This window comes from Nicotiana tabacum, chromosome 13, assembly GCF_000715075.1.
Source record: "Nicotiana tabacum cultivar K326 chromosome 13, ASM71507v2, whole genome shotgun sequence".
NCBI lineage: Eukaryota > Viridiplantae > Streptophyta > Magnoliopsida > Solanales > Solanaceae > Nicotiana > Nicotiana tabacum.
Window position 1 is genome coordinate 18,069,340 of NC_134092.1, and position 16,206 is coordinate 18,085,545.

Sequence of the window (16,206 nt, forward strand, 5' to 3'; positions counted from 1 at the left end):
ATCGCGCCCTGCGGCGCGCTAGTGGAAATTTTCAGAGAGCAGATTTTTTGTCATTTTTTGTCAGGCAAGCCATTTTGCATTGTCGCGCCGCGCCGCGCCTCGCCGCGCCTCTCCGCGCCCCCATGCGATAGTGCAATTTTCTCAGAGTAATTTCTTTCGTGCACTTTTTGATCTCCAGACTTGGTCCACGACCTTCAAACGCGATTCCGATTTAATTCTTTAGGCTTTTACTGAGACTTCAAAGCTCCAACTTGTTCGATTTAGCTCCACATCATCTTCTTAACTTAGAATCATGTCCTGCAAGGTATAAAACACGTAATTAGTGCAAATCACTACTCCCTCCGTTCCAGTTTATGTGAACCTATCTTATTTTTGGTATGTTCCAAAAAGAATGACCCCTTTCTAAATTTGGTAATAATTTAGCTTAAACTTACAATTCTACCATTAATGAGAAGCTTTTATAACCACACAAATACTCCGAGCCCCTTTTTGTCTTGTTTAGGATCACAAATTCCAAAAGTCTTCATTTTTTTCTTAAACTCCGTGTCCAGTCAAACAAGTTCACATAAATTGGAATGGAAGGAGTATTATTTAAGCTTAATCACAAGTAAAGTGCAGTAATCAGAGTTCAAAATATGATTAAAACATGAGTTTCCAGCCTACCATCAATGAGCAAGCATGGGCGGTCCAGTTCATGAATGGTAAAAATGTCAAGACAAAGATCTATAAAATGAGTTTGGCTAGATGTGCATACTATGTCCGGCAATAAAGGAACCAACAAATATTTGAGGATAGAAGGAGAGAAGATGCTACTCTGGGAGACAGATTGTTCAAGACGTACATGTTCAAGGTGCAAGCACTAGAAGAATAGCAGGCCAATTGAGAAGAATGAATTTAGAACTGGTTGTAAATACTTCTTTTTTTCTTGATATATAAAATCTCTAATTACCAAAATAATAATAATAATGAATCGTCTCTATAAAAGTCCAAGACATATTTTGTTCGTCACTCGAAGTACCTACCATTTTTCCAACTTGCGGATCAATGCTTGTAATAGAGCTACATGCTTTAATTTGAGTAACCTGATCCTGTTAAAATACATAATACATTGAATTTAAAGTGAATTTTGAGAAGAGAAGGTGAATATTAAATTTAAATAATGAGTCTAAATGATGTATACATTAATGTATAAATTTTTTACACCTTTAAATTAAGTTGATCTTTAACTGTTTATGAAAAGTGGATTATGGTAACTTAAAGATACTTTTTAAAATTAGATGACACGCTATTAATGAAGTTTGAATCTCGTAATTCAATTATACTGATTAAACTATACAATAATTTAAAATTATTTATCCTATAAATGTTTTATATATAATATTATTTGTATGCCATTCCTTTGTATAAATTTTTATATAAAAAAAAGAATATTTTTTGTATGATATCTTGAATTTTTATCCCTAAATTAGCATTATTTTCTTGGGAAACAAGACTTTTACTTCTCGTATAAATAGAGCTCCAATTGTAAATACTCGTCTTATATAAATAAGACTCCAATTTGCCGCTTCGCCGGGATCAGCTTCGACGAAGTTGGAAGTATTTCAAGCGAATTTCTCCGCCGAACTCTTCCGTCCTCTTTCTCCGGCGAAATCCATTCATAGCTTGTAAGTTTCATGTTTGTAAGAAATTAGGCATAAAGCCCTATTTTTTCATTTATTTTTAATGCAGAATTACGAATTGTATATGTAATTATGGCCAATATTATGGCTAATGGAGTACATCTCACATAAGTATAAATAAGCATAAGTACCTTTACAAATTGAAAACTTTGTTGGCAATATTCTTTGGGACCCAAAAATATTGCGATCATGTGGTGGACATGATTTGCAAAAGTTGTATCTCTTTCTTTTACGCCCAAGACTTTTTTGCCTACAAAAGGGAAGACCATTAGTTCATTTTAGACACACCAACAACACTTGAGTCTTCGTTAGTTCATTAAGAGTGTTTTGTACGAGAGTTAAGTATTGGGAAGCACTTGTGTGAACTGTTTCTTTGGAGTGATCTTGTGAAATTATTCCCTTATGGTATTTGGGATTAATTAGAGTATTTATTCTAATTTTGTACTCTTTTTTGTACTCTTATTGTTATAGTAAATTGCCCCTCTCCGCATGTGGACGTAGGTCACTTTGACCGAACCACGTTAAATTGGTGTCTTCTTTATATGCTTTAATTGTCGTTGTTATCAACTTCCATTGTCTTTGTTATTGTCATTATACCGTTGTTTGGCTAAATTCCGCACTACCCGGGTTCCCGATCCTAACAATATAGTTCTATATAATTTTTACAAGTTAAATAATATGCGTTATTATTTGCATAAAAGATGCACTTGTATTTGCTTCCCTTAATAATACCTTATGAATTTATGAGGTATAATAATCTGCTTTCGAGTTATACGCTTCTATCCGAATTTGTTTGATACTTTTTCTCTATCAATTTGACCAATTTTTGGAGCTAATGTGGATTAGATAAATTAAATTTTATAAATTGAAAATTTAGATATAAACTATACCAAAAATACATATATTGTGTTTTCTTTCATGTCAAAATGGCTAATAATGTTACCTCTCTGCTGAGATTTGGACTCTGGTCCACTTCATTAGTCTCTAGCCCCAGGACATACTCTTGGGTGTGAACGATCAATCATGGCTTATATCTTTTCATGGTTTAATTTTACTTATTTCCATGCATGCTATGAGTTTCTTGTGATTAAACGGAATGTATGGACATGCTTGATCCTCATAGTGATAAAGCGAGGAGATTATTCTTAAATGACTCAAAATTATATGAAATTGATGTATTTAGTGTTAGTTTTAGATTCTACGTCCTACCAACACAGGTACTGCATAATTTTGTCTACCAAGGCTTAGGCAGTTGAGTAGAATTCACCTAGTATTTTTTGTCTTTGCTAAGATTTGGACCCTGATTCGTTTCATTGATCACTAGGTCACACCCTTGGGTGCGAACAATCATGACGTGTTTCCTTTCTTGGTTTTGAGTTTACTTATTTCCATGCTTGCTATGAGTTATTTATGAATAAATGGAATGGATGGACATGCTTGACCCTCATAGTGATAAAACATGGAGATAGTTCTTAAATGAATCCTAGTTATATTTAATTGATGCACTTAGTGCTAGTTTTAGTTTCTATTTCGGTTTCGATCTAGTTCTTTCCAATGCTAGTGGTAAAATTGTGATACGAATAGCATTTACTAATAAAGTGATCTCTTATATGCAGTGAATACTTGTTGTTTGCACATAATGACCAAAAAGAGAGAAATAGAAGATTGTATTGTGGATAAAGAGGTAGGGGGAAAGAGACTAAAGATTGTGCAGCAGCCTTCTGATCAAGATCATTGCAGAGACGTCAGCCAAGGAAAGAAAAACCTTACAAGTGAAGTAAGAAGGGACTGCCCTTTGCTTGATACAATTAATAGACAGGTAATTTCAATGCTAATCACTGTTCTAATTCTGCTTGGCTAGCTAGTCAAAATAGAAATTTTGCTCCTTAAAATCAATAGATAATGCTAGTAAAAGAAGAATCACTAGTTAGTGATATTTCGATATTTCCTGTATGTTGTTAGCCTGTCTGCATAGGCGTGTGAATCATAGCTTGAGAGCTAAACTTTGGTTTGTGGTTGTACATTTTATTTGTCGACAAGGTTGGTTAAGATGCTTTCATCAAAAAGCTGGTTAAGATGATATTTTCCTATTAGGAGTGTATCTTGTTATTCTTCCACTTTATTTCCTTTAGCTTTCAAATGTCCTTTTTTTTTCTTGACAAGTAAACAAGGATCTTTTGTTTTTTGAGAAGAAAGATCTTTTGGGCTACTCGGGTTCCTTTTTACAAGTATTGTCTGTTATGGAATAAGCTCTTATTATGACCCAGTTTTTTTTTTTTTGGGGGGGGGGGAGGGGGTTGAAGTTGGTTATCCAGTGGTCACTAGATCACTGATAATTCTGTAAATTTGGGTTGAGCTATTGACGTAGTGACTGATATTTTTTATTTGTTCCTTTCTGTTTCATTTGTCATTGCAGGTTTTAGATTTTGACTTTGAGAAATTATGCTCAGTCACTGGCAGAAAGTTTAATGTCTATGCATGTTTAATTTGTGGAAAGTACTACCAAGGAAGGGGTCATGAATCCCATGCATATACACACAGTCGCAAAGCAGGGCACCACGTATATATCAACGTGCAGACAGAGAAAGTTTATTGCCTTCCTGATGGATATGAAGTAAAAGACCCATCGCTTGATGACATTTGCCTTCTTCTGAATCCAAGGTTTGATAGTACTACACTACTACTACTTGAAATGCCGTCATTGCTTCTTCCCTCCACCCCTTTCCAGTACTATCAACTCCATTGTCAAATTTTTTTAAGTTTCTAAGAACTTGATCATGTATTCTGAAAATGTGTCTTTTGTCATTTTCTTACAAATAATCCCAAAGATTCTTTTAGATCCCACAATCAGTATTCCGTAGTACTTTTACATTAAATACTACAATTTGCTTTTCACCGAGTTACCGAGTGGGGTGGGGTTTGATCTTTTGCTGCTCCCATTGACCACAGAGGCATGCAAGTCATGTTCATACTGACGCATCACTCTATGCCATTGGATGTATGTTGGTGCAAGAAGGGCCGCTTGATCACTCCATCTACTTTTAAAGTATACGACTTTCTGCTTGGGAATTATACAACCACCCAACCTTCTTTATCATGATTCGACCCATACCTTAGACCCAAGATCGAGCATCAGGGCTTTACCCAAGTCTAGTTTCAAATCTAGTCTCGGCATCAATCCGTGAAAGCCTTCAAGCTCAATCCCAAGTTTTCTCGAAGCTTCTTATTCATATCTCTCATCAAAAGGTGCTATTCGATAATGTTTGTCTAGAAGACTCCCTGCTAACAGCACAAACTAAAACTACACCAAAGTCGAAGGGTCAGTATAGAAGCTAGAACGGGATACTTAGCTGAAAGGGTGAACAAGGCCGAGCGCCGCCGACTGTTGAATCTCTTTTTGCCTTGGTGTGGGAGACAACAGAGGGGCAGCTTAGCAAACAGCACCAACCTTGCCTGGTTGATTCATGCCAATATCAATTAACTGTGGTTTTCTTTTTCTGTTGACAAGTATTATCAGCTGATCACGTTTGCTTGATATTATTTCGTAGATTTACGCTGGAGCAAGTTGAACAGCTTGACAAAAAAAGGCAATGGTCTAGGGCACTTGATGGGTCTAATTATCTTCCAGGAACGGTTTTCAACTTGTCTGTACTCTGTATCTTTATTGTTTTTCTCATGCTTGATGTGTATTTATTATTTCATAAATTGTCTATTTAAGTTGTGATTTTAATCTTTTGGACTGGTTATTTTAGGTTGGGCTTAACATCGTGGACAAGACTGATTTTATTAATGTGACAATTCAGTCTTTGATGAGAGTAACTCCTCTTAGAAACTTCTTTTTAATCCCTGAAAACTATCAGCAGTGCGAATCTCCCCTGGTTCATCAATTTGGAGAGCTCACGCGAAAGATTTGGCATGCAGGAAATTTCAAGGGACAGGTTCTATCCCTGCATTATCACACATAAATTTCATCTTCTTTTTCATGGATTCATCGCCTAACGACTCTGTATCTGTAGGTGAGCCCACGTGAATTCTTGCAGGCTGTTATGGATTCAAGTGAAAAACGTTTTCGTGTAGATGTGCGGTCTGATCCTGCGGAGTTTATGTTATGGCTTCTTAAAACCTTGTGTGCTGATCTTAGAGGTTCAAAAAAAGGGAACAACATAATACGCCAGTGTTTTCAGGTTTTCTTCTTTCTTCTTTAGGCAGTTCCAAATGCTGTTTTCTATTTCATTTTGAGGCTGAAGATTTTCCTTTTTCCCGCTAGGGTGAATTGGAGGTTGTGAAAGAAATGCACAATAGGACTATTGCTGAGAGGAGAGAAAGTGGTGGGAATTCACAAATTAATGGTAATGGGGAAGATGGTGGGAATGAAGCAGGCAATTTTGTTTCAGAGACCAGCAGAGTGCCTTTCCTAATGCTTGAGCTTGATTTGCCGCCACCTCCTCTCTTTAAGGATTTTATGGAGAAAAACATTATCCCTCAGGTTAGTGTGTCCATATTGGTGAACTTCTATGGCTATTTTCATAAGCCCTTTGCCTCGGGGGTCATTTATCATTTTCTGGAAATCCAACTATTCAACAAAATTATTTTCTTCTCCTCCTGTGCCCATTCACGTTGATGTAGGCATGTTTATGTATGACTTATTTTAGGGTGCTTTTTTGATGATCTTGAAAAAGTTCATGCATTCACTTCTCAACAGACAATAGGTTTTGTGTACTGATTTGTTGATATTGCAAATTTTCTAGGTCCCGCTGTTCAACATACTGAAGAAGATAGATGGTGAGACTGTGACTGAAGTTGTGCACCCTCGTATAGCTAGGATGAGATTTCGTGTCAAAAAGCTTCCACGATATCTAATTTTTCACATGTGCCGGTTTACCAAGAACAACTTCTTTTTGGAGAAGAACCCCACCCTTGGTAAGTGCTTGCTGATGTTATCTTAGGCTTGGATCTTTTTACTAAGGAAACCGTATGTTGAATTCATTTTGTATACTCATCCTTTTAGTTGATGATTATGGGGTCTGTAGTTAGATGAATGTGCACTTAACAAGAAACCCCGTTGAATTGTTTAAAGAAAGAACATTAAGGTGCCCCTAGCCAACACTAGAGGATGAGAGTGGTAGTAAAACGAAAATACACACATCTGCTTATACTGAAAAAAAAAGGCCTGAATGAAGAGAAGGAACATCCGTTTGAGTGTTCATTCATATAGTTTCTATAGGCAAATCTAAGATTTGATCAAGTTTCAACCAGCTATGTGCATATTGTCCAGACAGTAACTCGAGCTTTTCTCTATAATCCTTCGAGTTTTTCTTCTAAAAACCTTCCTTTTTACAGTTCATTTTGATTGCCAAATAAACGGATGGTGCTAGGATTAGATTCTGATGTGGACCTATTTTATGTCAGCAAGTGCTTCTCATTTTCATTATTCTTTTCTTTTGTATTTTATATATATATATATATTTGTTTTTTTTGGTGGGGGTGGGGTGGGGTGAGGGGTGTTTGAAGGGCTTTGTTTTTGATTCACTTCTCCTAGTACCTGTGGCATGAAGCTAATTACCTTGTGCTTATAAAATGCAATAAGCACTCTCCAAACAACCCTGACACTCCCATGCCCCGCCTCTAGGGGTGCCAAATGGACGGTTTGGGTTGAAGTTGGGCGGGTTAAGATGGGTTGAATCACAAAATGGGTCAATGCCCAACCCAGCCCAAAGATTACTTGGGCTAAGATGAGCTGGGTCAAGATGGGCTAAACACAGGATCATAGCCGAACCCGCCCATAGCCGAACCCGCCCAACTTGTTTTTCCCTGAAGATATTAATAAATATTCTCAACCAATTATTTTCAAACAAGTTTTCGTACATATTACAGAAATCAAAAAATTTATACAAATAAGTATAGCTAACCCAGATGCAAGGATTAACACTCTTTTTCACGAGTATAACAAAGACCACTTGATAGAATTTCAAGATAATGACACTTTGTTATCTAGTGTAATAATCTCCTTTGAAGAATTAGTTAATTTTAGAAATAATCTAGTTTGTAATAAGCTGCTTGTTTTTATATTCTCAAATATATGATGTCTTTCACCATAAAATCTTGCAGCAGAAGATCTATATTCAAAGAATTATTATAATATTTGAAACCAAAGAAAAAGTAAATGCTAAATCATATTATTTGATACAATTTCCTAGTGGCACTACTAACTAAAAATAAAACATGAGAAACTATAAAAGGTATTAAAATGGTTTTTCTCATACATCAATTTAGGTTGGAAGAAGATAAACGTTAGCCACTAAGTATATCTCATGCCCAATATGATCTGTCAAGCTTTAGTCATAAAAGAAAGAAGAAAAAATGACAACGTATAAGAAATATTTTGGGCGATTGGAAATAGATGGGTTTAGTTGGGTTGTGCCCAAACAGAACCCATTTGTAATGTAGCCCAGCCCAACCCATTAAAACTTGGTGGGTTTGGGTGGGTCAAATGGGTTTGGGCTGATTTTGGCACCCCTACCCGCCTCGCTGCAAGAAAAGAGAGTGTAAATTGCGAAAGGGTTCTCGAACTTGAATATCCATATTCTGGACTAGACGCACAATATTACCTATGCATGTGTTTTCTCTTTTTTTATCATTTGACTTATTAAGTTTTATATTTTATGCAGTTAATTTCCCTCTGAAGAATTTAGAGCTGAAGGATTATATTTCGCTCCCTGCACCCAAGCAGATTAGAAAATTGCGCTCAAAGTATGATCTGATTGCCAATATCGTTCATGGTGGCAAGCCAGAAGAAGGATCATACAGAGTATTTGTGCAGCGAAAATCTGAAGAACTTTGGTAATTTTTGCCCTCTTAACTTGATAATGATAATTTACTTGTCAAAATAATTTTAATAACCCAATTTGTCTACTCCGCGCAGGTACGAAATGCAGGACCTACATGTTTCAGAAACTGTGCCTCAGATGGTTGCATTATCTGAGGCTTATGTGCAGATCTATGAACAACAACAGTGATGGAAATTGACCCAGCATTTTCATTAAAGTTCTCTGCTTAGGGAATTATATTTAGTATTCGAAGAAGTGATATTTTTAAAGGAAAACTAGAGGTACCGCGGATTATACAAATTTTTCAGTATTTGACTATTGATGAAGAATACATCCATACAATTATATTTTGTCTTACTTTACTTGTATGCACATAATATCAGCAAGGCTCAGTAACTCGCAACTTTGGTTGAATCCAAACTGGGTTTGCTGGCTTTGAAGCCTTACACCAGGACTAACTGGCGAATTTGTAATTCCCTATTTAGACTTTTGGGTCCTTATCTTTCTGAATCTACATTAGACACAGTCTGTTTTGTGTTGTTCTAACTTCTAACAACCTGCGGGGAGTACTTCAGTATACCACAACTTTTGTTATTCTATGATTAGCAAAATTATAGATTTCTTCTTTAATTCACCTACGATAGTTCGATTGTGTGTAAAGAATAAGATGTTAGAAGAAATTATGACGTATAAAGGGGGCGAAGTATGTAATACGTTGTAAACAAACGACTACTCCCATGAACATGAACATGGACGTGACGTTGATTGAAACTTTTTAGAAACTTAATTGACGGGTAATCTGGAGGGAGATTTGATATAACTGGTAAAAGTGTTGTCATGTGATAAAGATAATACTGATTCGAGCTGTGAAAACAGTCTATGTATTTCGGCTGCAATCCTTGGGGTTCGACGCTTTTTTGGACCCTGTGCTAACTTAGTATTTTCGAACCCGGTGCATAGTGGGAGTTTTAGTTGATCGGGCCGCCCTGAAGCAAGTCACGTGACCACTGTCCGTTCTCCGCGTGCCGAGATCTCATTAATTACTCCAACCACACCCCACTAATATTCATAACTACCCACACCTGTATTTTCCCTGCAGTAAATTCTCACAAACACACACAAAAAAATGGCCCTCAAATTCAACTGTATCCTCGCCGTGACTCTCTCAGCCGTGGTGGTCACCTCCCTCTTCTTCCACGCCTCCGCCGCACTCGGCGGTGGTGGTTTACCAGGTGGTTGGAGCCCTATAACTGACACAAAGGATCCTCAAGTGGTGGAGATCGGGAAATTTGCAGTGAATGAGTACAACAAACAGGCTAAAACTAATTTGGTGTTCAAACGAGTGAAGAAGGGAGCAACCCAAGTCGTCGCCGGCACAAATTATCGGCTAGTCATCTCCGCCAACGACGGTGGTCGTAGCAACAATAGGTACTTGGCTGTTGTATGGGAAAAGCCATGGGAAAATTTTAGGAACCTCACTTCCTTCAAAAAATTATAAGCTTTATTTAAAACGGTGCGCCAGCTGCTCCTTATTTGTGTATTTGTTATGTTACTATTATCGTTGATTAGTGGTTCTCTTTGTTGTCTTTTGTACAAGGTGTAATTTAGTTAAATTTACTGTTCTGTTTACCGTTTTCTTCATAAAAATATAATAAATGCTGGCTGTTTTTAATTCTTGGCTTCTTGGTGGGAGTGTGTTACCTATATGTCACGTGTTCGAGTTGGGTAAGCAGTATTAATGCTTACATTAGGTTAGACTGTTCACATTACATATTCTGGAGTGTTGTCCTTCTTCGGATCCTGCGTGAGTATGAGATGTTTTGTGCATCGAATTGTCTTTTGCCCGGATGAGGACATAATAATGGCAAAATGTTTTCTTTTTGAGATTAAATTGTGCTATTAGACACCCAATTGGATATAGTTGACATTTATAATTTACACACAATGGAAAAATTAAACAGTTTGAATCCCACAGTTGTCTTGTGATCACTGTTGGCTACATAAAGAAGGTTCAATTGAGCCAAGAGTAATCACAAGAAGACTCGATCGATCAATTAAAAGATAATTTAAAAATAAGACTCGGTTAGTAGTTAGTATTGCTGAGAGAAAACAATTGGGGAGTCAACTAATTGGTTATAGATGCAAAAAAAAAAAAAAATAACAATCATATATAGTCTGGAAAAAAGAAGAAAAATAAAGTTTAGAAGTTCAAAATTTTCGTATCTTGAATGAAACTTATTCGAGACATAAAGTACTCCTACTTATTTTTCCTCTCAAGATGACAAAATACATTTTGTCTTTTTAGTTTCATAATAACAAGAAACTCGTGACAGATTCATTATTGAAAAAAGTTAAACTAATTTGTCTTTATTGCTAGTTTCTTTAATACTCACAAGAAAGACATAATGTGTATGTGTGTGGGGGGTAATTAAATTATTAATTTTAATAATATTAATTATTATAGGACTAGTGTAAAGATCCCATTATTATATGACATTTTTGAACAATTTATACTTAGTACTTTGGCATAGGCTAGCTGCTTTAAATTCATTAAATGGAGGAAGCAAGCATCTTTATTTTTAATTAGTACTTCCTCCGATGAAGTGATTTTTTTTGACTCTTTTCACACATATTAAATTTTTTATCTTTTAACATTAATTAACAATAAAATTGACTAAATTAACCTTAATATGCTCATTGGAAATATAACAAATTACTTTCAGGATATCAAATATTGTGGACCATAAACAAAATAAAAAATCACTTAAAATTGGAATAATATCTACGACGACTTGGCACTTATCTGCAGCAAATGATTGTATGTTCATATATTCATTTTATCCTAATATTAATTTCTCTTTTCCTTCATCGCACTCCCTTTAATTATGGATCTATTGCTAGTTTAGACAATACAACAAAGTAAATTTGTCTTTTTAAGCGCAAAGTCAGCTTGGTAGGAAAAGGACTAATGCTGCTCGGTGGGCCGGGCCTGAACCGGACCGGACCGGGCCCGCGGTCCTAACGGGCCTGGTGGGCCTGGTGGGCCGGTCCTGGGTGGGCCGGTCTTGGTGGGCCTCTGAGCCCGTCACGGGCTGGTCTCCATGGTTGAGCCCACGAGCCCGGGACCGTTTGGCCCGGGACCGGCAGGCGGGCCTGGGCCGGTCCTGGCGGGCCTGGCGGGCCCAACGGCTATTTTAAAAAAAAAAAAAAAAAAAAAAAAATCAAACGGCCATATTTAAAATCTAGCCGTTTGGGCTGAAAATATGACCGTTTTTTAAGTTAAAAAAATGGCCATTTGGCCCCCAAACTTTATTTTAACCCCAAACTTTATATAATTACACTTTTCCCCATTTCTCAACTATAAATACCCCCTCATTCTTTCATTTTTATTCACCAATTCATCAATATCTCTCAATATCTCTCAATCTCTCTCAATCTCTCTACTACAATTACTTAATTTATTGTTGAAATTTCGTGAAAAATTGTGAAGTTGTTGAATTGAAGTTTTCAAGTGTTCAACGATTTTCAATTTTCAAGAAGTTGTTCGGCAATCCGGTAAACTCGTTTCAACTCTTACGTTTTTATAATATATTTTTGTGTGGTTTAGTTTGCATAATTATAATTAATATGGCATTTACTTTGAAAAAAATGTTTGGTAAAGGAAAAGATAAAACCGGTGAAAGTAGTGGCCAACCAACTACCCTTCCCCCGGCTCCCCGACCTAGAAAAGATAAGCAAGTTGAAAGTAGTCGCCAACCTAGACGTCCTCCTCCTTCCGTAATTCTTGATAGTGATCACCCTTGTTTTCAATTTACCGATAGTGAATTTTATCATAATGTTGCACCAGGTGATAGATTAGATGATGAAATTATGAATGCTCTTTATCCTAATGAAACCATCTTAGAAAATAATGAGGAAAATGAGGATGATGATGAAACTCAAGCACCGGATTTAGATGATACACCTACTAGTCCTCTTAATAACCCAAGTGATGCACCGGTCGACCCACCTGTAGAAACTCCTACTTTTAATAGAGAACCTGCTAAACGCTTAGAAACATCATTAGTTTGGAATTTTTTTACTCAAGTAAGAGAAAAAAATAAGGCTAAGTGTAAAACTTGTGGGAAATTAATGTCGCATAAATATGTAGGAGACCGTAGCGGCACAGGTAGTTTGACTAGGCACATAAAAACACACCCTAGAGATAAGGCTAGATTTTTTCAAATGAAAGCGCATCTAGAGGGGACAAGTGTAGATTCTGCGATTAACCCTAGTACAGGTTCAAATCTAGTTCAACCAGGAATTAACACTGTCACTGGAGGTATTTTATATTACGATCCAAATAGAGATCGTGAAGAATTAGCAAAGATGATTACTGTTATGTGCTTACCTTATACTTTTGCTTCTAATCCTAATTGGGTTCATTATATTAGAAGAGTGTTTAATCCTACTTATAAAGGTTGGCCTCGCGCAACAGTTAAGAGTGATATTTATAAATTCAAACATGAATATGAACAATATTTGCGTTATTTATTTACTCATATACCTAATCGGATTTCTATTACTACTGATATTGGTAGAAGTGGTAATGATTGTGATTACCTAACTGTTACAAGTCATTGGATAGATGAAGAATGGATAATGCAAAAACGCATAATTGCATATAGAATAATTAATTCGCGTCACACAGGTAAATTTATAGCTAACACTGTTGCAGATATTTGTAGATATTTTTGCTTTAGCGATAAAATAATGGCAATTTCAATGGATAATGCTTCTAGTAACACCAGTGCTATAGGCATGCTTACAACAACACTAAATCCTGCATTTACTAATATTTTCCATGTTAGATGTATTTGTCATATTTATCATTTAATTGTCGGTGATGGTATGCGAATATTAAACATAGAAATTGAAAAGGTTAGAATGGCTCTTAATTGGCTTTTTTATTCAAACCGTAGAAGTAGACTTAGAGAGTATTTTAAAAAATGTGATGAATATGGCCTTAGAGAAAGAAAGGTTCCTAAACCTTGCCCGACTAGATGGAATTGTATGTACGAAAGTTTAGTAGTAGCATATGAATATAGAAACCCAATTAATGCAACGTTTAATTCTCGGGTAGGTGGTGAAGATGATGATGAAATGCTTACCACTCAAGATTGGACTAATGTTAAAATTCTTTTAGATTTTTTAGAACATTTTCAAATTGCAACAAATGCATTTTCTGGGCAATATTATCCTACTATTTCAAACTGTTTAGTTTATATTGCAGCACTATCTGATTTGTTTGTTGAATTTAGTGAGGGTGGGGATATTTATGAACTTGCTATAAATGAAATGAAACAAAAGTTTAAAAAATATTTTTTCCTATCCCTCCTATTTATGGTCTTGCTGCAATGCTAAATCCTACAATGAAATTGGGAGGTCCTCATTTTTGGTATTCAAATATTTATAAGGCTTTAGATCTTTCAAATGAGGAAATTGCGACACTTGCAGATGCAAAAGCTTCAATTAAGATTAACGCTCAAACAGTTTATAATGCTTATCAACTTGCCTTAGAGCATGCTAGGCCAACTATTCCAACCCCTACTTCGTCTAGCTCACAATCCTCTAAAAGAGTTGCGGGCTTAAAAGCTCTTAAATCTTGGACGGAGTTCAGGGGGTCTCAAGGTGAAAATTATGATGAAACTTCACATCTAAATGAGCTTCAAGTTTATTTGTCTCAGGGACTTGAAAAGGAGAATCCAGACGGCTCTTTTGATCTTTTGGAATGGTGGAAGGCAAGGGAAAAACATTTTCCTGTTCTTGCAAGGATGGCTCGGGATATTTTATCAATTCAAGCTTCAACTGTTGCATCAGAGAGCGCTTTCAGTCAAGCAAGACTGCAAATAGGTGATCATAGAGCGTCTATGAGGGATAGCTTGGAAAAATCAGTATTGTTTAGAGATTGGATCCGCTCGGAAAGAAGAAACTTTGGAATTGCAGAAGCACAACCGGCGATAGATGAAGCTTATGAAGAAATGATAGCGGAACTTACGGAGGATTCGGCTTCGCCCGGAAGTGGTGATGAACAAGCTTCTTTTCCACCACCACCAACGCAACCTCCTCCGAACCTTGAAGGATTTATGAGATTTGTTAGAGATAATACATAGAATAATATGTAACTTGTATTTTGGCACATCTTCCTTAGTTTTTTCCTTCTAATGGTGGTATTAGTACCTTGTTGTGCTCATTCCATTGGGGGAAGGATGACTAAGAAAGATATGTCATTTTTTGGTAATAAAATTTATTGCTTCTACCCATGAGCTTCTTTTCGCAATATTTCTTTGTCTATACTTAGAATTATTTATATGCTACAATATATACATAATATACAATATATATACTACAAGAAAATATATTTATAAGATACAATATATACATAAGATACAATATATATACTACAAGAAAATATATAAGAGAATATATATACATAAGATACAATATAATATACTACAAGAAAATATATTATGCTACAATATATACATAATATACAATATATATACTACAAGAAAATATATAAGAGAATATATATACATAAGATACAATATAATATACTACAAGAAAATATATTATGCTACAATATATACATAATATACAATATATATACTACAAGAAAATATATTTATAAGCTACAATATATACATAAGATACAATATATATACTACAAGAAAATATATAAGAGAATATATATACATAAGATACAATATAATATACTACAAGCAAATATATAAGAGAATATATATACATAAGATACAATATAATATACTACAAGCAAATATATTATGCTACAATATATACATAATATACAATATATATACTACAAGAAAATATATTTATAAGCTACAATATATACATAATATACAATATATATACTACAAGAAAATATATAAGAGAATATATATACATAAGATACAATATATATACTACAAGAAAATATATTATGCTACAATATATACATAATATACAATATATATACTACAAGAAAATATATAAGAGAATATATATACATAAGATACAATATAATATACTACAAGAAAATATATTATGCTACAATATATACATAATATACAATATATATACTACAAGAAAATATATTTATAAGCTACAATATATACATAAGATACAATATATATACTAAAAGAAAATATATAAGAGAATATATATACATAAGATACAATATAATATCAAGAAGTGATATTTATGCATGACAATTTAGTGTTTTACTATTGTTTTGTTATTTTCTTTTTCGTCAAGCACTTTAATAATTAGATATACATATATACTACATATTAATATAGCCATGATACTACAAGAAATTGTCTTTAAAAAAAAAAAAAAAAACCCGCTAGGCCCGCGAAGCCCACGAGCCCGGCCCGTTAAGCACAGGACCATGTGGGCTTAGGCCCGTCACGGGCCGGTTCCACCCATTAGGCCCACGAAGACCGGGACCGCCAGGCCCGGGACCGCCAGAGCCCGGGACCACGAAGCCCGGGACCGCGAGGCCCGGCCCGTTAGGCCCACTAAGGCCCGGGCCCGGGACAAAATACAGCCCTAAAAAGGACATACAGTTGCTTCACGTGAAGAAGTGTCCATTTATACTCATAGGATTTCATATTTAAAATGTTGAGTTCAATTGCAACCTATATAAGCTTTATATT

General features: G+C 35.4%; 2 protein-coding genes across 3 annotated transcripts; both read left to right on the forward strand.

Moving 5' to 3' along the window:
* The first annotated feature begins 1,472 nt into the window (after positions 1 to 1,472).
* On the forward strand, positions 1,473 to 9,049 carry LOC107777708 (uncharacterized). Of its 2 annotated transcripts, XM_016597809.2 has the most exons (10): positions 1,473 to 1,664; positions 3,296 to 3,498; positions 4,096 to 4,340; positions 5,228 to 5,312; positions 5,432 to 5,617; positions 5,696 to 5,863; positions 5,947 to 6,165; positions 6,428 to 6,599; positions 8,348 to 8,519; positions 8,602 to 9,049. In XM_016597809.2, the coding sequence occupies exons 2-10, from the start codon at positions 3,319 to 3,321 to the stop codon at positions 8,693 to 8,695; spliced, it is 1,521 nt and encodes a 506-aa protein (XP_016453295.1). In that variant the 5' UTR covers positions 1,473 to 1,664; positions 3,296 to 3,318; the 3' UTR covers positions 8,696 to 9,049. The 2 variants fall into 2 exon arrangements, with proteins under 2 accessions (XP_016453295.1, XP_075083869.1); XM_075227768.1 differs by lacking the exon at positions 5,228 to 5,312 and having other exon boundaries at positions 1,525 to 1,664; positions 4,096 to 4,239.
* Positions 9,050 to 9,632: 583 nt separating this feature from the next.
* On the forward strand, positions 9,633 to 10,004 carry LOC107777707 (cysteine proteinase inhibitor 5). Its single transcript, XM_016597808.2, has one exon. The coding sequence runs from the start codon at positions 9,633 to 9,635 to the stop codon at positions 10,002 to 10,004; it is 372 nt and encodes a 123-aa protein (XP_016453294.1).
* The last annotated feature ends 6,202 nt before the right edge of the window (positions 10,005 to 16,206 follow it).

Excerpts from the sequence above, each read along its gene's own strand:
- LOC107777708 (XM_016597809.2), top strand. The coding sequence starts at position 3,319 with ATGACCAAAAAGAGAGAAATAGAAGATTGTATTGTGGATAAAGAGGTA. Across the intron at positions 5,864-5,946 it reads TAATACGCCAGTGTTTTCAG|GGTGAATTGGAGGTTGTGAA; the intron begins GTTTTCTTCTTT and ends TTTTCCCGCTAG. Across the intron at positions 8,520-8,601 it reads CGAAAATCTGAAGAACTTTG|GTACGAAATGCAGGACCTAC; the intron begins GTAATTTTTGCC and ends TACTCCGCGCAG.
- LOC107777707 (XM_016597808.2), top strand. The coding sequence starts at position 9,633 with ATGGCCCTCAAATTCAACTGTATCCTCGCCGTGACTCTCTCAGCCGTG.